General features: G+C 36.7%; 1 protein-coding gene across 7 annotated transcripts in view; it reads left to right on the top strand.

Annotated features, from left to right (window-relative positions):
- DMD (dystrophin) overlaps nt 1–24,972 on the top strand; it is a 2,261,655-nt gene that overhangs the window by 624,741 nt on the left and 1,611,942 nt on the right. For 6 of the 7 annotated variants that reach the window (XM_070462101.1, XM_070462106.1, XM_070462102.1 and 3 more), the window contains exons 8-9: nt 20,056–20,237; nt 21,471–21,602. In XM_070462101.1, the coding sequence (XP_070318202.1) occupies nt 20,056–20,237; nt 21,471–21,602 (314 nt within the window). The remainder of the gene's footprint in view (nt 1–20,055; nt 20,238–21,470; nt 21,603–24,972) is intronic. The other variant, XM_070462104.1, reaches the window with a different exon arrangement.

Below are 24,972 nucleotides of genomic sequence, written 5' to 3'. Positions count from 1 at the left end.
GTTTTGCATGTAGGGTTATCATTACCGTCTTTTTAAATTCCATATATATGTGTTAGTATATTGTATTGGTGTTTATCTTTCTGGCTCACTTCACTCTGAATAATGGGTTCCAGTTTCATCCATCTCATTAGAACTGATTCAAATGAATTCTTTTTAATGGCTGAGTAATATTCCATTATGTATATGTACCACAACTTCCTTATCCATTTGTCTGCTGATGGGCATCTAGGTTGCTTCCATGTCCTGGCTATTATAAACAGTGCTGCGATGAACATTGGGGTACACGTGTCTCTTTCAAATCTGGTTTCCTCAGTGTGTATGCCCAGGAGTGGGATTGCTGGGTCATATGGCAGTTCTAGTTCCAAGTTTTAAGGAATCTCCACACTGTTCTCCATAGTGGCTGTAATTGTTTGTTAATTCATAAGAATATGTGGGTGAAAGCAGAAGTGGTGGCTGTGGATATAATTTCAGGGTCATTGCTATGGCAGTTATGACAGGGGAAGCATGGGGATTCACCTTATCTCTTGTTATGTCCATGGGTAGGGATTAAGAATCAGCTTTTTTTTTTTTACTTTTTCCGTTTGAGTGACCATTTCTGTAGGTAAGTGAATCTCTCATAGCCTCTTCCCCCATATAAAGATACACACCAACTAAAGATCCATTTTGTTTACATGAAGCACTTTAAACATGGAAAGTTATGTACAATTCAGACTAAATGCAAAACTTTTTTAGCTAGAAAAGTTCTTTGCTAAAAGTGAAATTCCATCCTTGTTTGCTGTATATCTTAAAGAGAAATAAGGCAAAGCTTTTAAAGGCCTGAAATTTAGCAATTTCACTTGTTAAGGTTACACAGAACATCTTTTTTTTAATAATGAAGTTAAAAATGAATTACAAAACAGTAAACAAGTAACATTTAATCTTTGTTCTTCCTTTCTTAAAGAAAATAAGGAAACCATAACTAGTCAATTCTCCCAGTAAAAGCAATTTGTGTGTGCGTGTGTGTGTGTATTCAGTGCCATTTGCTAAAATTCATTATCAAGTCTTGAGAAAATGATTTACACACTTAGAAATAGAAGGAAACTTTTTTAATATTGATACTCTGGAAGAATGAATTCTTATTAAAATAACAGTTCAAGACATTCCTTATTGTTCTGGAGAACCTAACAATGTTATATGACAAGAAAAAATATGATATGTATGTGTTTGTGTGTGTATGAAAGTGAAAGTGTTAGCTGCTCAGTTCCATCCGACTCTTTGTGACCCCATGGACTGTAGCCCACCAGGCTCCTCTGTCCATGGGATTCTCCAGGCAAGAATAGTGGAGGGGATAGCCATTCCCCTCTCCAGAGGATCTTCCAGCCCCAGGGATTGAGTCCAGGTCTCCTGCATTGCAGGCAGATTCTTTCCTACATATATATATATATATATATATATATATACATATATATATATGTATATGTATATATATATATATGTATATGTATATATTGTATATATATATATATACACACACATACACACACACACACACACATATATAAAATGGCTTCCGCGATGGCTCAGAAGGTATATGTATATATATGAAAAGATGAACTAAAGTGTCATCATTTGACAACACTGATTTTCCTTTATTAAAAGCACATGAAGAATTTAAAATGTAAAGAAATGTTAAAATCCTATTTAGAATGCTTATTATACGCACACACACACATACACATACATACAAACATTTTTTAGAATTAAATACACAGGAAAGCATAAATATTGTTTAGAGAAAGTTTAAATCAGAATTATAAGTATATAAATGAAGATGTGAGAAAAGGGAGAGACATACATATATGATGAATCTGTTAATCTGTACATTCAAAATTCTTTGGGCTTCCCTAATAGCTCAGTTGTTAAAGAATCTGCCTGTAATGCAGGAGAACCCAGTTCGATTCCTGGGTTAGGAAGATCCACTGGAGAAGGGATAGGTTGCCCACTCCAGTATTCTTGGGCTTCCCTTGTGGCTCAGCTGATAAAGAATCTGCCTGCAATGAGGGAGACCTGGGTTCAATCCCTGGGTTGGGAAGATCCCCTGAAGAAAGGTATGACTCCAGTATTCTGGCCTGGAGAATTCCATGGACTGTGTAGTCCATGAGGTCACAAAGAGTCGGACATGACTGAGTGACTTTCACTTTTTCTTTCAAAATAATTTCAGTCAAAATATAGTTATATAAACACACATATATATGTATTTATGCCATTCTCTGTATCTATCCAGTTATCTTTCTCTGTATTATTTCAGAAGTTAACACAGAATTCCAGCAGGAAATAGAATTTATGTTAAATAGTTGAAGAAAATGTTATAAAGAGATTACTTCTTGAGGTATAATAACAAACAGGTAACAGTGAGTCATCCAGAGAGGGGAAAATGAGAAGCAGTTAGCCATAGGGATTTCTAGGGCTTTGAGAGAGAGGGGAGAAAAAGAGGGAATGGAGGTGAATGTAGTCTATCGAGAGCTGCACCACAGGAGGGAGACCCACATATTGGGAAATAGATTCCAGTTGTTGGAAGGAATCATCCACTACAAGAGGCAGCTCTGGAGCAGAGAAATTGTAGAGGAAAAATTCTCCCCAACTTCTCTCTCCTTCTCTTGGAATCTCCAATCGGTCCTCTTCATTGATTTTCTGCAGCTGGGATGCAGTCAGCATGATCTGGAGAGATGCAGTGTGCAAAGGTCAGTCACCTAAGGACACAAGCAGGGAAGGAAGGGCAGAAATGCATACAGGTGAACACACTAAAAATAAATCACACAAAATGGAAGGCAGACACAGTTGTCAAGATATTCTAAAATTAGTCTAAATGTAAATGCATGTTAATAGTCAAGAAATTATTTTTAAATAGTTGACATGCTTTAGTACAGGGGTCCCCAACCTCCAGGATCTAGTGTCTGATGATCTAAGGTGGGGCTGATGTAATAATGATAGAAATAAAGTGCACAATAAATGTAATGCACTTGAATCATCTAGAAACCATCCCTCCCACCCCGTATGTGGAAAAATTGTCTTCCACAAAACCAGTTCCTGGTGCCAAAAAGGTAGGAGACCACTGCTTCAGAATATTTCATAACATAACATACTGACAGAGTGTGGCATTTTATAGAGAGGTAGATTAATAATACAGAATACACATTTTGACAAAAGTTGCTTTTATTTAGGTAAAATTTTATATCTAAAAAATTTATATCTAAAATTTTATATCAGGCATTTCCTACCTGTAAAGAACAGGTCAGTCAGCTGGTATATTAAATTAAAATCTCTGACATTGTTTGGAAAGAAAATATAGTGACAACCTAGGTCCACAATAAATACTAAATAATTTTCAGATAATGATTTCATGTGAATTATATTCAAATGTAGAAGAGTATATTAATAATGTTCAGTCAGTCAGTTCAGTTGCTCAGTCGTGTCTGACTCTTTGCGACCCCATGAATCACAGCACGCCAGGCCTCCCTGTTCATCACCAACTCCCGGAGATTACTCAAACTCATGTCCATCTAGACGGTGATGCCATCCAGCCATCTCATCCTCTGTTGTCCCCTTCTCCTCCTGCCCCAATCCCTCCCAGTATCAGGGTCTTTTCCAGTGAGTCAACTCTTCAAACAGGCTTGGTAAGATACAGTGACCAAGCTAGTTATACCAAACTGTGAAGCTTGCAGTCATCAGGGGAAGCCAGACCATGTTAGTGTAAGTCAACTTGAAAGAGGCATTTAAGAGAAGCTGAAATTTCAGAATCAAGAATGAGAAGCTGTGTCAAAAAACTTAGCTATGCAGTATTTAGCATACCCATTTTAACTCTTGTCCAACCATTGGAAAAGAGCAAAGAAATTTAAAAATGGAAAATGCGTGCTATGAATATCAACAGTCAAATTAGGAATGAGATGCTATAGTAAAGACTTCTTCTCTCTGTCTAATCTTTGATGTTACTAATTTCTAGTCAAAAGAGTTTGCTTTTCAAATAGAACATGTATACCTATCTATATTTATATCTCTGTATATCTCACACATTCATGTACACACATGATAGTTATGTAAATGATCATATTGTTTATAAATATGTGTATACTATGCCTCATTTTTCTTTGTTTTTTTTTAACTGAATCCCTTTCTCATTCTTGTATTTCAGCTAAAAGAACTACTTTTTAAATCATAATTATTCAATATGCTCTTACCCACCACTACATCATAGTTTTAGTGAGATAACATGATTTTCAGTTGCTTGAGTCTTCCAGCCTACCATGTATTCAGATGCTTAGTACAAAATTTATAGGACATCTGCTTTATCTAAGTTCTAGGAGTTACCTTCTCCTGGATCAGAGAGTACTTGAACACATTTTTTCTGTGAATAATTTTCTAACATCTTTGCAAAGCACTGTGCTATTTTGTAGAGTCTATGTCAAAGCTTAGAAACAATGAATAAAACATTAGTTTTCCTGTGCCTTGAGTATTAGCTTGAGTATTTTCAATCTGAATTAAAAATGTGCTAACTTTATGATCATCACTCATCGGTTTCTTGATTAACCTGCTAATGCTCTCTAATTTAGAAATGAATGCTTCTTTCCCTATTACTTAAAAAAATATGATCCTTTTCCTCACATGAGACGTTATGCAAAACAAGTCTCATTTTTTGAGAATGTGATCAATAATTTAAGAACAACTTCTGTGGTACAATAGGAAGATCTGTTAAAGCTGTAAATCAGTAAATCAGTCTGTTCAGGTTTGTCCAGTGTCACTAAATGAGAGAACTAGGATGTGAACCAAGAGTCTCTCTCTCTTTTTTTGTTCTGAATTAATCAGCCTATAATTTAATAGTTATATGACCTCGTACAGTATTCTTAACTCATGAATGTTGAAAGGTAAATGAGAAAGCATAACAAAATCCCTTTTACATAATTGGTACTCAAGAAAAGTCATTAAATATCATACTGAATCTCTTTAAAATAATTTTGGAGGGAGGCAAGTACTCCCTGCTTTCTTCCCCTTCAACCACTTTTCAGTTTTCATCATGAGTCTTATTCTGCATTCATTTCACTGAAGTGCAACTTTCTTCCCAACAGCCATAATTATCTTTTCTTTCATTCCTTAACTAATTAAACAAATAGGGACTACCCACTATTAGTCAGTAAGTGGTAAAAAGGCTTTAGACAAATTTCCTGCCCTTGTAGGGCTTATATTATTGTAAGGAGACAAATAATACCAGGGACACAAATAGATAAGCATAATAACTACAGTTTGTGGCAAATGACATAAAGGAAAGGAGTCAATATGAAGTGAAGAGACAGGGAGAGGGCTTGTTACAATAGGATGATTACCAAATGCATCTCTGAGGAGGTGTCATATGAGCTAAAACCCAATGGATAAGAATGAATCAAAAATGCAAAAAGATGGGGAAAATATTTTAGGTAATGGCAATATCAAGTGTAAAAAAACAAGATGTATGAAAGGGCCTGTGTTGCTTCAGATGTGAAAACAAGGCCAATGTATCTGAAAGGTGGTAGGCAAGAAAGTTAAGAGGCCATTTGATTTCTGTTAGCTAAGTGTGCAGGACTGGGTTATGTAGAGCCTTGTTGGATAGGGAAGCAGTTTGGATTTATTCTAAACAAATAAGAAGTGTTGAAGGGTTTTAAATAAGAATATGTTGCATTTTAATTTGTGTTTTTAGAAAGGTGATTCCAGCTGTTGAAAACAAAATGAACTGAAAGGCATGAGAAGAGTTAGGACGTGAATGTGCTAGACCCAGAAGGCCAGGATCATGGCTTAGGTGAAATAGTAATAGCATGAAGATGAGTGCACACATATATTCCTTTTAGAGGCAGAAAAGGCATAGTTTGATAATAGATCAAATGATGAAATGCAGGAAAAATCTCAAGGGCAATTGCTAACTTTACAGCCTGACAGAATGTATGAAAATTGTAACCACATTGGTAGGTGGTGATTAATGGGGAGACTGATGGTTTTGAGGATTTCCCTCATGGCTCAGTGGTAAAGAATTGTCATGCCAATGCAGGAGGCACAGATTCAATCCTGGGTCAGGAAGATCCTCTGGAGAAGGAAATGGCAACCTACTCCAGTTTTCTTACCTGGAGAATTCCATGGACAGAGCAGCCTGGTGGGCTATCGTCTATGGGGTTGCCAGAGAATCAGACACAACCTAGCCACTAAATAACAACAATGGTTTCGAAGAGAAGTGAGAACCTTATTTTGTGTGTAACAAATTTGAGATGTCTCCTGAGGAAACAGAGGCCTTAACTGGAGATAGGTATTTGGGAATCATTAGCATATAGGTAGCCCACTCCAGTATTCTCGCCTGGGAAATCCCAACAGAGAGGAGCTTGGCGAGCTATGGGATCACCGAGAGTTGGACATGACTGAGCAACTAACACTAGCACTAGCATTTATGTAATATTTTAGAGGAAGAGGGAAAACAGAGACAGGAGGCAGAAGAAGAGCAAATTGGGTGACATCACCTAGGGAAGAGTGAGTGTAGATAGTGAAGACCAAGATCCAACCTCTACATTCACTCCAAAATTTTATATTACATAGGTTGCACCCAAAAGAAAGCCTGAGAAAGTATGGCTAGATCCATAGAAAATCTGAAAAATGTAGTGTCAAAGAATCTAAGAAAAACAAAGCAGTTTAAAAATGAGAGTGCTACTGTGAAACTGTGAGCCAAACAATAGGATGGAGATAGAAAAACAACCCATTAGGCTTGGCAGCACTGTAGCCGTTAGAGGAATAGAGAGACAGAAGGCAGTTCTCTCATCCCTTCTTATCCAGTGATGACTTCTGAGTCCATCTTCCTTAAAATATTGACCACACCCATTGCCTACCCATTTTATTATTCTCTATTAGCACTTGTAATCTTAGAAGCTGGGGATTTGCTTTTACTACTGTTTGTGTCTCAACTAAAATCTAGACCTCATGAGGACAGAACCATTGCTCTGTTTACTGTATTCATTCATTCCCAGCATCTGGAACAGGACTTGGCATATATAAGATGCTGGGTAAACATGAATTGAATGAAATGGAGAGTGGTGGTAGGAAAGTAGGTGTGAAGAATATAACTTAAACATTTGAAATGTTGTATTGAAAGAAACTGATCCTACAGGCTCACAGGAGCAGATTGTTAAATTCAGGAATTATGGTCCATGAATCAAGGTAAACTGGAAGTAGTCAAACAGGAGATGGCAAGAGTAAACAACATTTTAGGTATCAGTGAACTAAAATGAACTGGAATGGGTGAATTTAACTCAGATGACCATTATATCTACTACTGTGTGAAAGAATCCCTTAGAAGAAACGGAGTAGCCATCATACTCAATGAAAGAGTCCGAAATGTAGTACTTGGATGCAATCTCAAAAACGACAGAATGGTCTCTGTTTGTTTCCAAGGCAAACCATTCAATATCACAATAATCCAAGTCTATGCCCTGACTAGTAATGCTGAAGAAGCTGAAGTTGAACGGTTCTATGAAGACCTATAAGACCTTCTAGAACTAACACCCAAAAAAGATGTCCTTTTCATTATAGGGGACTGTAATGCAAAAGTAGGAACTCAATAGCTATCTGGAGTAACAGGAAAATTTGGCCTTGGAGTACAAACAAAGCAGGACAAAGGCTAACAGAGTTTTGCCAAGAGAACTCACTGCTCATAGCAAACACCCTCTTCCAAAAACATAAGAGAAGACTCTATACAAGGACATCACCAGATGGTCAATACCAAAATCAGATTGATTACATTTTTTTCAGCCAAAGATGGAGAAGCTCTATACAGTCATCAAAAAGAAGACTGGGAGCTGACTGTGGCTCAGATCATGAACTCCTTATTGAAAAATTCAGACTTAAGTTGAAGAAAGTAGGGAAAACCACCAGACCATTCAGGTATAATCTAAATCAAATCCCTTAAGATTGTAAAGTGGAAGTGACAAATAGAATCAAGGGATTAGATCTGATAGAGTGCCTGAATAACTATGGACAGAGATTCATGACATTGTACAGGAGACAGGGATCAAGATCATCCCCGAGAAGGAGAAATGCAAAAAGGCAAAATGGTTATCTGAGGAGGCCTTACAAATAGCTGAGAAAAGAAGAGAAGCTAAAGGCAAAGGAGAAAAAGAAGGATATACCCATTTGAATGCAGAGTTCCAAAGAATAGCAAGGAGAGATAAGAAAGCCTTCCTCGGTGATCAGTGCAAAGAAATAGAGGAAAACAATAAAATGGAAAAGACTAGAGATCTCTTCAAGAAAATTAGAGACACCAAGGGATTATTTCATGCAAAAATGGGCACAATAAAGGACAGAAATAGTATGGACCTAATAGAAGCAGAAGATATTAAGAAGAGGTGGCAAGAATACACAGAAGAACTATACAAAAAAAATTTTATGACCCAGATAACCACAATGGTGTGATTCCTCACCTAGGGCCAGACATCCTGGAATGTGAAGTCAAGTGGGGCTTAAGAAACATCACTGCAAACAAAGCTAGTGGAGGTGATGGAATTTCAGGTGAACTATTTCAAATCCTAAAAGATGATGCTGTGAAAGTGCTGCACTCAATATGCCAGCAAATTTGGAAAACTCATCAGTGGCCACAGGACTGGAAAAGGTCAGTTTTCATTCTAATCCCAAAGAAAGGCAATGCCAAAAATGTTCAAACTACTGCACAATTGCCCTCATCTCACACGCTAGCAATGTAATGCTCAAAATTTTCCAAGCCAGGCTTCAACAGTACATGAACTGTGAACTTCCAAATGTTCAAGCTGGATTTATAAAAGTCAGAGGAACCAGAGATCAAAAAAGCAAGAGAATTCCAGAGAAACATCTACTTCTGCTTTATTGACTATGCCAAAGCCTTTGACTGTGTGGATCATAACAAACTGTGAGAAGTTCTTAAAGAGATGGGAATACCGGACCACCTTTCCTGACTCCTGAGAAATCTGTATACAGGTCAAGAAGCAACAGTTAGAACTGGACATGGAACAGACTGGTTCCAAATCAGTAAAGGCATACATCAAGCCTGTCTATTGTCACCCTGCTTATTTAACTTATATGCAGAGTACATCATGAGAAACACTGGGCTGGATGAAGCACAAGCTGGAATCAAGATTGCTGGGAGAAATATCAATAACCTCAGATATGCAGATGACATCACCCTTATGGCAGAAAGTGAAGAAGAACTAAGGAACCTCTTGATGAAAGTGAAAGAGGAGATTGAGAAAGTTGGCTGAAAACTCAACATTCAGAAAAATAAGATCATGGCATCCGGTCTAATCACTTCATATCAAATAGATGGGGAAACAGTGGAAAATGTGAGAGACTTTATTTTGTGGGGCTCCAAAATCACTGCAGACAGTGATTGCAGCCATGAAATTAAAAGACCCTTGCTCCTTGGAAGAAAAGCTATGACCAACCTAGACAGCATATTGAAGAGCAGAGACATTACTTTGCCAACAAAAGATCATCTAGTCAAAGCTATGATTTTTCCAGTAGTCATGTTTGGATGTGAGAGTTAGACTGTAAAGAAAGCTGAGCACTGAAGAATTGATGCTTTTGAACTGTGGCATTGGAGAAGAGTCTTGGGAGTCCCTTGGACTGCAAAGAGATCCAATCAGTCTAGTACAGAATGCAAAGTGAAGTCGCTCCTTCGTATCCGACTCTTTGCGGTCCCATTGACTGTAGCCCACCAGCCTCCTCTTGTCCATGGAGTTTTCCAGGCAGGAGTACTGGAGTGGGTTGCCATTTCCTTCTCCAGGGGAATCTTCCCAACCTAGGGATTGAATCTGTGTCTCCCACATTGCAGGGAGATGCCTTACCATCTGAGCTACCAGGGAAGTCTGTAAGTGAAAGTGAAAGTCAGTCACTCAGTTGTGTACAGCCCTTTGCAACCACGTGGACTGTGCAGTTCTCCAGGCAGTCCATGGAATTCTCCAGGCCAGAATACTGGAGTGGGTAGCCCCTTCTCCAGGGGATCTTCCTAACCCCAGAATCGAACCCAGGTCTCCGGCATTACAGGCGGTTTCTTTACAAGTCAAACCACGAGGGAAGCCCAACCAGTGTATCCTGAAGGAAATCAGTCCTGAATATTCATTGGAAGGACTGATGCTGAATTTTGGCCACCTGATGCTAAGAACCGACCCACTAGAAAAGACCTTGATGCTGGGAAAGAATGAAGGTGGGAGGAAAAGCGGACAACAAAGGATGAGATGGTTGGATGGCATCACTGACTCGATGGACATGAGTTTGCGTAAGCCCCAGGAATTGGTGATGGACAGGGAAGCCTGGCATGCTGCAGTCCTAGGAGTCACAAAGAGTCAGACACAACTGAGCAACTGAGCTGATCTGGACTGAACTGTTAAACCATGGGCAACTCGAACTGAGCCACAGTAGGAGGATTTATGCCATGGAGATTGGGGAACACTGCGGCCAGGGATTTTGTTGTTACTGTGCTTGTGTTTTCTTTGTTGGTTTTTGTTTGTTTTGAAAATGAGTTTACCAGCATACCAAAGTTGTTTGTTTGCAGTCTGTTGTATCTTTCAAGTGGGAGTTAGGAAAGTCTCTGTGTAGGCTGAGGAAGAATTGAGGATTAATAGAAAAGGAAAACTACATTAGAGAAACTTGCCTTTATTGAAATGGGAGCCCATTAATTGTAAGAAGAGGAAAGAACAAGTGGGTGGGCAGAGGTCTCAGTATCTGTGATTAGTGGTAGGAAGACAGGAGGTTTTTCTGAGAGTTAAAACCCAAACACTGTCTATAGGATCATAGAAAATAACTTAGCGCTCTCTTACTAGTTATGGTGGTCCTTTATTCCTCCTTATACCTCCATTTATGTTGTATTTTTCAACACACACATATAATTCTATTCAGTATTCAAAATTATAGTCTCTTGGATAACAGATTACCTCCTATTATTGTCTGAATATGTGCTTATTATATGGTTTCTGATGCTTATTCACTTTGGCACCTGTATCTTTCTTCATCATTTTTCACATGATTATCTTCACTTTTATTAAATTCTAATTTGTTTTTTCATGTTAAAAGTTATGTTAAAAGCTACTTATCATCCATGCATATTGTGTGTATAATTGGGAACCCCTGGTTACATAGGTGGAATTTAAAAACTCATACTCAAATGAAATTTTATTTTTACTGTAAAAGCCGAATGTGTCTCTGTAATTTGAAAATACATGAAAGCTTGCCCATTATTTATTTGGTGTTTCTGCGGCATGTTTCTGCTAGTGTTTAGGGACAACACAAGTGCATGCTGTTTGGCCACCGGGTCCAGTTTTCAGTTAGAAAACTACAAAACTGGGGATTAGTTCAAGAACGCCTCTTCTGACATCAGTTATCTTGCCGTTTGTTTGTGATGATGTCTTACTAAACATTGTGCCCCTTCTGATGCTGCATATTGTCCCTGGTGCTTCCATGATGCCATCCATCATATTCATCATGATGCAGACCTCACTCCCCCATAATAAATGTTTTCTGTCTGAGAGTTTCACCTTCATGTTGATTGTCTTCAGCTTGTCCCATAATCCACCAGTTTCTACCCTAGGAGTTAGGTGATGGAACCATTCTAATTATCAAAATGATTTATTCTCAAGTGAGTTGATGGTCATGTATTACACATGGTAAGCATGTTACAAACATTTGGTGAATGTATCAAGGCAGGCAAACTCCGAAATTATAATTATGTTCCACTCAAACATGTCACAACAAATAGTGGTTAAAGTGTACACTCATTTCTCTCTCAAACATCATCTATATTGCACTAGACATTTGTGCAATAATATGACTCATTTTACAGATAGAAACTGGGAAAAATTAGGAATTAGTTAAGTGCCATCATCTCTCCCTTGTAAGGGGCAGTACCATAACTTGATTAAAAAATTATCCACTTCATATCAAAGAGCTTAGCCTGTTGGATAATTTTTTAATAATATTTTGCAGAAAGATTGATCTTATATACTGTTTCTGCCTTAAGCTTATTATCATTGAGGAACTTGCCTTGGAACTGCCCTTACACCATCAGTCATATTTCTAAATCCCAAATTATAGCAGAAAACATGATAATAACCAATGAAATTTATGTCAAGTGAAATAGGCCTCTTTATTCTGGCCTCATTATTTATCAAGTATCGTTTCTCACAATGTAGAGAACAAGGGGGTAAAAATAGAATATTTTGTGTTAATAAAGCTACTATGTGGGGTTCTTTATGAAACCTGTTGTACTTTTTCTAGCAGTAGGGAAAAGAGAAGTCAGTTTGGTCAGATCAGAAGCAAAGCACAGGATCAGCAGGTGACAATTAAGGAAGCAGAGCTAAATGTCACTGAGCCAAAATAGTTCCTTCTCAAATGGAAACTCCAATAGTTCTTCCCACAATAGGCATGTAGAGAGAATTGTAAGAAAGTACAAATGTTTTTCCATCAATAGCCTCCTACATTGATTAACTTCCATTTGTTAGGTCAAGCTATTTTCCATTCTCCTGATTTTAGTGGATATGTCTTGAAAAGTTGTTCTAAGGTTTTCAGTGCTCAGGGTTATTTTTTTAAGTGTGTGTGTGTGTGTGTGTGTGTGTGTGTATTTGAATGGGGGTACAAGCTCAGTGAGTAGATGGAAGAGAAAGTTTTGGAAATATGTTGCTTATGAAATTGAAAATTTAAAAGATAATTCTCACTTTGATTAGCTGCACATAGAAAACATTTGATATTTGGTTAAAAAAAACATTCAATTGAAAGATGGTTTGTTTGAAACTTATTACATCAGGATTGATGGGGAATTTCCATTTAATTGATCTTTACCCACAAGCTTCTGTATATTTGTTTCTAGGCACTATCAGAATGTTTGGTCTTAACACTACAGAGTCCCCACTCTTATTTAATTCCTCCCAAAAGCATAGCAAAGGTAGTGCATTTGTGGAAGGCATTTTTAAAAATACACAATGAAGTAACAAGAACTTGGGGTTAGGGGTAAATTGGCAGGTGGTAAATTGAGGATTTTGAGATAATTTATTTTTAATTGTGCTTCCCCATTAGAGTCAAAGAACCATGAGGCCAGATCTCTGGGCCTATTTATTTACCATTATATCCTCAAAGACCAGAATATATATCTATATATTCAAAAACTAGGCTGGTACAAAGTAGTAACTCATTAACTATTTGTTTTCAGTGTCTCATATTGTCAGTTCCATACTTTTCAGAATCAGTAACATCATTTCCAGTTACCATTATTTATTGGATTGAATACACAGTTCATATTTGCATAGGTATCTTTAGCATTGCTTGGTTAATGAGCAGAAAGCTGAACTAGTGTGGAGGGTAGCTGAAGTCTCCTGTAAGCCACCCGACTTTTGCTTTAGTTTTTCCCTGTTAGACCCTAGGTAAGCATTATGTATGTTAAGCATTGTAGTCTACTTGTACCAATCTACAGTCATAGTTTTCTGCTAGCTGTACCGTAAGCATCTTGAAAGGAATAATTGGATGTTTAAATGATAAAAGTGTTTAGTGTTTCTCATGTATAAATAAAAACCTATACTTTTATCATTAATTTTATTATGAAACTGAATCATCATCATCAATACAAATTACTTTCATTACTATATTTTATAGCCCTTTAATGATAAAGATTGTTATTAGATGATAAAAGCAACTTGGATTAGTGAGTGAAATGCTAAAACTATGGAACAGCTTAATTAAAGGGTACTTAATTTAGTGAGGGAAGAATGTATTGTAGAATTTCAAAGAATTTAACCAGAGGGGACCTGTGTGAGTTATTTTCTTACTAGAATGCTGCATATCCACTGTGTAAAGTGACTTGGGAATGGAAGATGCCTGTGTGTAGAATGTAGTGCTGAATGAAAAATACTAAAACTGAAAATAACAGTCTAACACTTTAATGAATTACTCCATTGCTATGGTATCACCTACAATTTATTCTAGTGCTTAGAGATCAGATGACAATATGACAGTATTTCTTTCTTTATAGACCTCATGTATAAACCTCCTTTGCTTTCATCAATAAATTCTTCAGAATTTCGCATCTGTGTATTTGGTTATTTAGCAAACACAGCATTTTTATTGTGTTTAAAAGCATGCATTCACATTTTCCTTTTTTAGAGCTATCTGACCATGCCTTCTTGGGTACTGCAAGTTTCTTCTTCCCAGTTCACCCATTCCCCTTCTCTTACAGTAAATTTATTGATTGTTTTGTTCCTAATACAACTCCAATACTTTGGCCACCTCATGCAAAGAGTTGACTCATTGGAAAAGACCCTGATGCTGGGAGGGATTGGGGGCAGGAGGAGAAGGGGATGACAGAGGATGAGATGGCTGGATGGCATCACCGACTCGATGGGCATGAGTTTGAGTAGACTCCAGGAGTTGGTGATGGACAGGGAGGCCTGGCATGCTGTGATTCATGGGGTCGCAAAGAGTCGGACACAACTGAGCGACTGAACTGAACTGAATACAACTTCAGTGGGGAATGATCCACATTTATTCAGATCATTTATTCTGATCTGATAAAAGATAACTGTGATATTTTTAAACTTTTAATATAACTTTTAAAAGGCTGACCAAACTTTGTGAGTTCACATTTATAAATCTGTTACCTTTGAAATCCGATTACACATGATGTGCATTATAACCCAGTATTTCAATTCCTGCCTTTCTCCTGGCAGAAAACTCACCTGAGAGTTAGACAGTGGAGGCTCTTGTTTAGATTTCCCAGAGGTGTTTCAAGGTTGTGCCTGGCAGCTGGCTAATCAGACTTTCTGGAGGTTGGTTGCCCAAGATAAGATTCTCCAGGCCATTATACTGGAGTGGGTAGCCATTCCCCTCTCCAAGGGATCTTCCCAAGCCAGGGATCGAACCCAAGTCTCCCACATTGCAAGTGGATTCCTTACCAACTGAACCACCAGGGAAGCCCAAGAATACTGGAGTGGGTAGCCTATCCCTTCTTCAGCAGATCTTCCCGACCCAGTAATTGAACTGGGGTCTCCTGCATTGCAGGGGGATTCCTTATCAGCTGAGCTACCAGGCAAGCACAAAGAACAGTTATGTGTTGAAAACACCAGTTTCCTACCAAACTCATTCTCATTGACTTCTTGGAGAAGTACTTCTTGGGGCATACTAAAAAAAAACATTGTACACCTTTGATTTTATTGTCTCTTTGATCTTTACAGATACTTGTATTATAGAATATAGTATCTGATTATAAAATTAGTGAGTGTAGAATAGTGTGGAAGATATAGATAGGATGAAGGAGAAAAAGTAAATTATTTTAAATTCCCACAACCATACCCATTTCACTACTGTCTTAAAGTATGTTCTCCTAACTTTTTCCACTAATTGTTATATTCTGCATAAATTATGCTTCCTTCTGTTTCACTATTACCTTGTTAAGAATTTATTTTCACATATTATCAAATATTTTTCAAAAGCAGCATTTTGAATGGCTTTGTGATATTCATAAGTAATTATGCACTTGATCATTTCTAATTCTAATTTTCTACTAAGCAATTTGAGATGGTCTGCATTTCTTTTCTTTTTTTGTGTGATAAATCTTTTCTAATTATAAATAGAGCTTAACTTTCACATTGTTTACATAAATCTTCATGTAGAAATCTAATTATTTCCTTATGGTGGATTCCTAAAAGGAAAATTACTAGATCATTGAATATGATTGTTTTTAGACATAGCAAAATATTTTTCACTGATGCTACTGCCAGATTGATTGTTACCCTTTGTCATTCTTTGATAATTTGATAGACAGTGGAGTATAATTAAACACCTTCATGTTTATTTAATTTGCATTTCTTTGATTGCCACTGAAGTTGCATTTTTAATGTGTATTTACTCTTGTTATACCTCACTTATTAGAAGTAGAAATGACTAATTCCATGGAGAGTGTAGATGATGTTTGATAATGGAACCACATGGATCACCAGGTCATGATTTAGATAATGACTTTGAGAGTCTCAGTTTTCAAATGCACTGAGATCACATTCTCTGAAAAAAATGAAGGTGTGAGGTACTGAAAAGTATGATACACTGACTGAGTTCTAATTTGGACTTGATCTAGCTTTTGAACTTGCCATCAAACCCCTGTGGACTTCAATTTCTTTGAAAAATAGAGAATTTCCCAAAGTGATTTTTTTCCATTATAGTCCTCAGTATCAAAATTCTGATGACTGTAGAAATACTCATCAGAATCAAAGTTACAGTTCATAAATAATTTTCTGGCATATTAAGAGCTCAACATTTCCATTCTGAAATGGCTTCAAAGATTGAATTAAAAATGATTAATTTAAGCATTTATGGCAATGAATCCATTATATAGTAGAGTTGTAGATAGCTTTCATATAATTTTATGTTCTTATTTTGGGGGTTTACCCACTTCTTTCAATTTATACATTTTAATGTCTTGTAATAATAATAATAAAAAGTTGCATCACATCATTCTCACTTTCTTTTAATCCTTAGATTTGAGGGGAACCCCAGAGATCAGGAGATTGTGGACATTCAGACTAGGGATTAGGTTGAGGACACTCTTAGAAGCATGATTCGTTGCTCAGATGAGACCACCGTTAATTGGTTTGTGTTCACAATTTTGTTCATTTTGGAGCAAGCGCACTTCTGATTGGCCCCTCAGAAGGGAGAGGTTGATGTTGGTTGGCCTGGGGAAGCATGATCAAGACTCTGTAGGCAGGTAATTGTTAATTGATTAAATAAGATTGAAACTTGTATTGGTAGCTATTTGTTGCTATAGCTACAGAACAAGCAGTTTCCTCCTCCATTTCATTTTCAGTTTATTAATCTTTGTGCCCTCAAGGCTTAGGACAGGATCTTGTATACAGGCATCTGCAAAGACTGTGGAGTAAATGAATTGAAATTGAATACAGTTATTTTGGATCTTAGAATTTCTATCACACATTCCCTTGTTTTCATAACACAGCCTATTTTAGTTCCATAACACCTCCTGTCTGGATTGGGTCTCAGCCTTCTACTTGACGCTACTTTTTTTGTGTTTTTTTTTTTTTTCTCCTTCTTTCCATTTTGTACTTAATGGTTTTACTTTACAAAAAATTCAGTGATGTCACAATCTGGATCGAAAGTAGTTACTCACTCTTCAACCTATTGAACTAAGGCCAAGTGACTACTTTGCCTTGATGATCTCTTAGGGTTTTACATGCAGGCTTCCCATTTTGTCCCATTAAGCTCAATTATGTGGCTAAGACACTCAAAAGTCACTCTTCCCGGAGCCTGTCTAATGTATCTCTGTGCTCAGTCACACAGTCATGTCTGACTCTTTGCAACCCTTTGGATGGTGACCTGCCAGGCTCCTCTGTCCATCGGATTCTCCAGGCAAGAATACTGGAGTGGGTTGCCATGTACTACTCCAGGAGATCTTCCCAACCCAGGGATCGAACCCATGTCTCCTGTGTCTCCTGCATTGCAGGTGGATTCTTTACCCACTGAGCCACCAGGGAAGCCCAATCTGTTTCTACTTCAACACTTTTGCTCATGCTTTTCTACACTGGAGGAGTACATTCTACAATGGAGGAATACGTTGCTCCATTTCCAGCTAATTAAATCCTATACAAATTTATTTCAGTTTTCTTTTCATAAAGAATTATCTGATCTTCCAGTAAGGTATGCTTTCTTTCTTTTTCTGAACTTATTAAAGCACTGGTTGTGCCAGTAAGTGGAACACATTTTAAATTCTATTTAGCATTGTACTGTAATATACTTTTCTTCTTACTTATTTTATTATTCCAAATTGTAAGCAGCATTCAGGCATTCTAACCTCCTGGATAATCTATTAAAATATTTAAAGTATAATACATCTTTAGTACATATATTTGGAAGGAATTCAACCGATTTTAGAATATCTGAATCCCTTTCTATAAAAAAAAGAAATACTGAGTTCTAGCTACTGGTGCAACTGAATCCTGGATAGCTTCAGAGGTAGGATGGTAATAGATTGGGGTAAAAACATCAATAGTTTGGTCAAATTGTGATTGTAGTAAGTAATATTTATGAATATTCACATTCATCCAAAAGATGTAAAGATGTATTATGTAGATAACATGTGCTGCAATTTTTGACATTTGCTTGGAGCAGTAGAAATAATGCTTGATCTATTTTTACCTTTATTTCTTGTGATCACAGTGTGTATTTGAGGCCAGTTATACACATTCACATGTCTAATATAGCAGTAAATAGACATGGACCTTTTTATTTACATAGACAGTCTTTTAAAATTCAGTGCCTTTCTCACAGCATGGTTTTATTTAATGCACTAAAAAATAAACTGAATTCTAAATTTTGCTCATTAAAGATAAACTTGACTAGTTACTAGTGAGAAGGGAGAAAACATTCTAGAGTTTCAGAAACATATGGTATAAAGTATAATATCTACCATACAATGAACACTTGAAAAACAATTATGAAATGAAAGGGAGATTGTAGAATTTCAAAGCTAAGCTACTAATTTTTTTTAAAAAAAAAAAAGGCAGAACTTATACACCCAGTATTCTCTAGTTCTTTCCTAAAAATATTTGCAGAAAAATTATCTTCACCATCCATTGGCTAATAATTAAATTATAATAAATTATAATAGGGAGCAGAAACCATGTATTTTATAGCTTTGTACTTCTGAAGTGTTAGTCACTTTATCACATCCGACTCTTTGCAACCCCATGGACTATGGCCCACCAGGCTCCTCTGTCCATGGAATTCTCCAGGCAAGAATATTGGAGTGGGTTGCCATTTCTTTCTCCAGGGGAACCTGCCAACCTATGGATTGAACCCTGATCTCCTGCCTTATAAGTAGATTCTTTACCATCTAAGCCACCAGGGAAGCCTGATGCATTTAAGTGTCCAATAAGTATCTTCTGAAAACAAGTAAGCAAAACAATGATGCAGAAGATAATACAAGAGTGTGTTTCTGTGTCATTTTTTATGACCCTTGTTATGTATGTATGTATGTATGTATGTATGTATGTATGTATGTATGTATGTATGTATGTATGTATGTATTATGGCAAGAGAAATGCCTGGCACATTGCTGCTAAGTTGTCTTGGCCTCCTGCCAGGATTTATGTTTTAACACTTCGGGGATTAATGATACACTTCACATAAAGGATTATTTTTACATTTTGGTCCCCTGGAATGAGCACAGTGGGTAAATTGTAATGCCAAGAAGCAAAAGAAGCTTTTGAAGTAGCTGCCACTTATTGTATGTGTTATTATGAATTATTATTGACTTTAAACACTGGATTTCTTTCATTCCCTAGATGTGGCAAAGGACATAATGTCAGATCAACTTTATGTGAAGGACTTTTAAATTTATCTCTAACATCTGAGAAGGAAAGCAACATCTGACTTTAACAGATGTACCATAATGTAAACAAATATTTTTAATATACTTAAGGAATATTATAAATCATTGTGCATATGGTATATAGTTGTTTTATTTTATTTTGATTGTAGAAATACATGGCTCATTTCAACACAGAGACATTATTTTGGTCTTTACATGCTTAATCACCAGCAAAAATTTGATTAGGAGGTACGAGCTTTCTTTACTGGAAGCCAGAGCATTAAGCTCTTTGGTGTAATTGTTTAATTACCAGTGCACCATTTTAATTGACATGCTGTTATAACTTTCCATGGTAAGGAAGACGCAGTGTTTTATTTTTGTTTCTTATCTAATGAAAACCACTCTCTCAGATGGGCTGGTTTAGCAATTTGACTTTAAAAAAGTATTGCGGAATGAAGTTTTTATGTGAACAAGGAAAAGAAATTAACTTTAGTGTGCATCTCATTGGTCTGCCAAATTGGAAGTACATTTTAAGCCTGATTATCATGTTCTAATTAGTCTCTGGAGGACATTCATGGACAATCAAGTGCTCATTAATCCATCTTCTTCCTGTAACATTGATTTGTTCATCCCGTTTTAGAGACTCAGACATAGAAACTCAAAATTGATATGTGGTGTTAATGTGCTTACAGATGTTGCCACCACTTATCCAGATAAGAAGTCCATCTTAATGTACGTCACATCTCTCTTCCAAGTTTTGCCTCAACAAGTGAGCCTCGAAGCCATCCAGGAGGTGGAAATGTTGCCAAGGACATCAAAAGTTACAAGGGAAGAACATTTTCAACTACATCATCAAATGCACTACTCTCAACAGGTAAAAGATGGAAGAGATAGCTAATACCCATGATATCTCCTGTTTTATATGGATTTTTAGTTATCATACACACATATCTATATTATCTATGGATAGATACATATATATATATATGTAGCATAGTGTGTGTGTATATGTATATATATTCACACATGCATATATGTGCAAAAGTATATATACAGCTTAGCTTAGAGTGTGTATGTGTGTATATGTGTCTTTGGAGAGAGACAATGAGAGAGAGGACTCTATGAACTTAAATTTTACCTGATTCATGAACTATAATGTTGTTTTCAAGACACATTTTTAAAATGCTCTGCTATTGGTAAGCACCATTTATATGAATTTGGTACACAGAATAGATTGTATTTCCATTGTGTAAAATGACATAAGATTAAAGATAGAGTTATATACATATTAGACTTTCCATCAGCTAGAGCACAAAGCAGGGAACCAGACCAAGAGCAAAGGCAAATATTCTGTTTAATAATATTTTCTTACTTTTAGCAGAAACTTGCTGATGTATTAACAAATTTTGAATATTCAAAGTAACATTTTTGGTAAGATGAAATTAGTTTAAAATAATTTAAGTAAAATTTAAATGAGAATACATATGGTAAAGACTTCTATGATATTATTGTATAGAATCCAGTGGGATTCTTCTATTACATGTCTTGTTCTTCTTCCCAAGAAGCATATGTAGGGTGTTTTGTTCTGTTGTTGTTGTTTTTTCATTATTTGACACAACGATGAAAAAGCCATTAGTGAAATTTCTGCTGAAGGCGTGGAAAGCTCTCAGGCCTCATTTTCTCACTCTACTGAGCTAATTCTATATTTAGCTCATGAAAGCTCCAGTCCTTTCCAGGGTATTGACATGATGAATTCTGGTTTTGTTTACTTTGGGTTCAGAGGAAATTGCTTCGGGATGCATGTTTTCGCCAGATGGCAGGGACGCATCCTGTATTGGTGCTGGAGGTGTGTCCGTATGGACTCTTTATGATGAAACCCTATCCTGCTCTCTCCCTGACTCCCTGCTTTACGACACGACATTGAACACACCGCAGTGCTTGGAGTGTACGCTTCGAATATCACTTACACATGTTTAGGATTGCACTTTTCAGCTCACTGTTTCCGTTTGATATTTGTTTTTCTAGTGTGTTGGAAAGCAGTTCCTTTCAGGGTTACTTATGTTGTCTCCTCCTCCTCTCTGTCCTCCTTCCCCAAACCCTTCTGCAGATCACTGTCAGTCTAGCACAGGGCTATGAACGAGCTCCTTCCTCTCCTCAGCCTCGCTTCAAGAGCTATGCCTACACACAGGCTGCTTATGTCTCCACCTCTGACCCCACACGGAGCCCATTTCCTTCACAGGTCTGTCAACATTTACTCTCTGTTCTCCAAACCAAAGAACTTCTTCATCCAAGATAACCCAACATGGTTTTTTGTGTCTGTTTGAATTTTGCTCTGCCTTTTTTTTTCTTTCCCCCTTCTTCATCCAGAGCCATTTCATGGTTCTCAGTTGTATTAGATACTTGACATGATGCTGTTTTTGCTGTTGAGAACTCTCTAGGTTTAACCATATGTTGATTCTTCATGACTGACGATTCTCAAAATAGTGATTTGTACTCTCATTATATAATTACCTGTAAGTTTAGCTTTTATGAAGGTTACAATGGTTCTACCAAAACATAAATCTCATTAAAAAGAGCTCATTTATTAGAATGAGAAAATGCATATAATTTGCTAGTCACATTACTTGGGTAGATTTTTCTAGATATCTGATTCCTAAGGGAAATGTATTCTCTATGTAGACACCCTTATATATTCACTCTCTATATATATGTATTTGTATTCTATTTAAGAAAAATATAGCTGCAAGCTTCTTCATATATTTTAATTTGGCTAATTTAAACTTGATAGCAGGCTCTGTAGTATTTATACAAGAATGTCACACTCAAACCAAGTCAGATTCTATGCACCATTCAATATTTTCCATGTGAAAAGTCTTCTCAGTGGAGTTTTCCTTCATTATTGCAATTCTGTAGAAAACCAAAAAATATAGGAAGCTCTAGCCTCTACATGTTAGAACATGGAAATGAAGTGTGCTAGAATTACTGGATTTGCCAAAACTTCCTTTTAAAAGAAAATATCATATATTTTGCTTAGAAGAACAATTTGAAAAGTTCTTGCAGAAGTGACTTTTGTAAATACAGCACTGTGAATGGGGATTTAGAAATTATTGTCTTGATCTCATTGGAGAAAAGCGTACCTTTTTGGAGACTCATCAGTTCTGTTAAGATAGTGGTTGTATTTAATTTGTGATTTATTTGGAGCAGTTAATTGATGCGTGAGGTTGAAAGTTTTTTAACACTGAAAGATTTCCCCAAGGGAACATATTTCAGGGCATCCCATTGCCCTTTATCCTTGGCTGGTTTTCTTGCCAAGTTGAACAAAGGAGATGAGTGAGAGTGTTTATGTGACTCAGCCTCATCTTCAATTAGATTCCCATCCACATTTTCACAAAGGTCAATTGTATATTCTTGAACAAAATAACTTCATCAGTTTCTTCATTATCAGTAAATAAAAAGAATTCTGCCACACATTACTGAGTGTTAACTATATGCTATGTGTATACATCATATAAACTAGCAAAATCCTTATAATGACCCTCTGAGTTGAGAGGTACTATTTTTTTTATCTCCATTTGAAGTACATCCACCTTTTCCTTTCTTCTCTTCTTGCACCCTCCTGACTCTACCTGACTCCTTAGGCTTTTTTTATTTTTTTAATCACCATACTCCAAAAGAAAATTCCAAGCCTTAAAAAATAGGTGTCGTTCCTCCTAAAATAAAGACATGTAAGGCAAGACAAAGAGGGAAGTATTTTCCCCCTTATTTTCAGGTTATTGGGCTGCCTTTTCCAGAAGATTTTCTCCAGTGCTTACTCTGACAGCACATTTTTACCTCATTACCATCTTATTAAGGCATTGCTCAGGTATGACTCCTTAATGAAATAATTATAAATGGACTTAATTTTTCTAGATGGTATTTGTTCACTCTCCCTTTGTCTAAATATTACAAAATATGTAATATATCATAAAATATTCAACAGTTCACTTACCTGTTTTAACAGAAGCCACTGAAATAAACCTATTGTTATCCTTTAGAAAAGAAGAAACATGAATCAGTTGAGGAATGATATATTCTGCCTATTTTTAAAGGAACCACAGCAGAAAATGGTGCTACATGTAGTTAGGTTTGAGAAGTTTTTGTCTTATTTACTGAGAAAATTTTTCTGAAGAATTTCTCAGAGGGGCTGAGCCTGTACTGCCCCCTACAGGTTGTATCTGATCCACTTCAAATGACAGGCAAGATTGGATTCCATCAGAGGGTTTCCTTCAAGTGTTTACCTGGTGGTCTATAAGGATTAAGTTTTCTGGAACAGGAGAGAGAGCCATGTGGTGACTGTTCTCTGTGGGAAACATAAAGTGCCTAAATTATCTTAAAAGTTTCCAATATCTTAGAAACATTAATTATCCCCTTCTGTCCCAACTTAGAAAATCTGATTTATAGTTATTATAGCAGTTTGTGAATGTATTTCGGTGAAGCAGTCGTACCTGTCTCAGGATTTCTGCCTATAAATCAGTTTTTCTCATAATTTACCAAGAAGAAATAGGATCTGATGTGAACCCCAACTTTTCCTTCATTGTATCACTTAGCTACCACTCACTCTTGCGTGGAGGACATCGTTTTTATAGTTACACTGAATTTCTATTTTTATGTTTTGATCATACCTCTCATTCTACTCCTAATCTAATATCCAAAGTCCCCAATATCTTTTTTCGCTTTCCATTTCTCTCTTTCTCCAGGCACCTCACACTAGCCAAAACTCCTGTAGGTATACACCTCCTCTCTCCAGTCACACCACTCCATTTTATCTTGTTAATGTACTATTTTATGACTCTTTCACTGATCATTTTTTGTAGTCTATGCTTTATATATTCATTTGTTTATTCGACAAATAATTATACTTCATCACCGAATCCAGTGTCTTTTTCTCACCTCTAGACTTAACAGCTTCTTCTCTATCTCTAACTGTCCTGTGTCTCTTTCCTTATGTGGCTTTTACTCCTCTTTCAACTCCCGTAGTATAAGTGTCTGGTGTGAGATCCTTTGACCTTTTTTGTATACGTTGTCTCTTGTCAGTATGATTTAGTCTCTTGACTTGAAGCTGTCTGCCCCCATGATCATTGTATCTATGTTTTCACTACTTCCCGTCTCTCTTGATTTACAGCCTCATTTCCAACTCTTTGATATGTATCTATATCTTGATGTCCACTGATTTCTCAAAACTCTGATATCCTGAAGTGGACCTTGTTTCATTGCTCACAGACCTCTTTGTTGTCCTTTTGGTTATGTAAATGAAGATGTTATTCGGCAGTTCTTGAGACTTAAATATGTGACATACTCTCTTGTGTGTAGTGATCGGATATTCAGTAAGGAGACATGTATTGTCAATTCTTTCTTCATATATTTCTTTATTAAGTTATGTCCCCTCGGTATAAGTGCCCTCTGATTCAGGCTCACTGCATGTCTGCTAGATTACAGAAATAGCTTTGCAATCAATATCACTCTTTTTAGCTTAGTCCCCTCTAAATCAGATTAGATTTTCTTATTAACAGCTTTAATGATACCATTCACAAAACTTTCTTCACTTCCTTTTGCCTTTGTGACAATTCCAT

Source organism: Odocoileus virginianus, chromosome X (genome assembly GCF_023699985.2).
Source record: "Odocoileus virginianus isolate 20LAN1187 ecotype Illinois chromosome X, Ovbor_1.2, whole genome shotgun sequence".
In the NCBI taxonomy this organism is placed as follows: Eukaryota; Metazoa; Chordata; class Mammalia; order Artiodactyla; family Cervidae; genus Odocoileus; species Odocoileus virginianus.
Note: the sequence above shows the minus strand (reverse complement) of the source record. Positions and strands in the feature narration are given on the sequence as shown.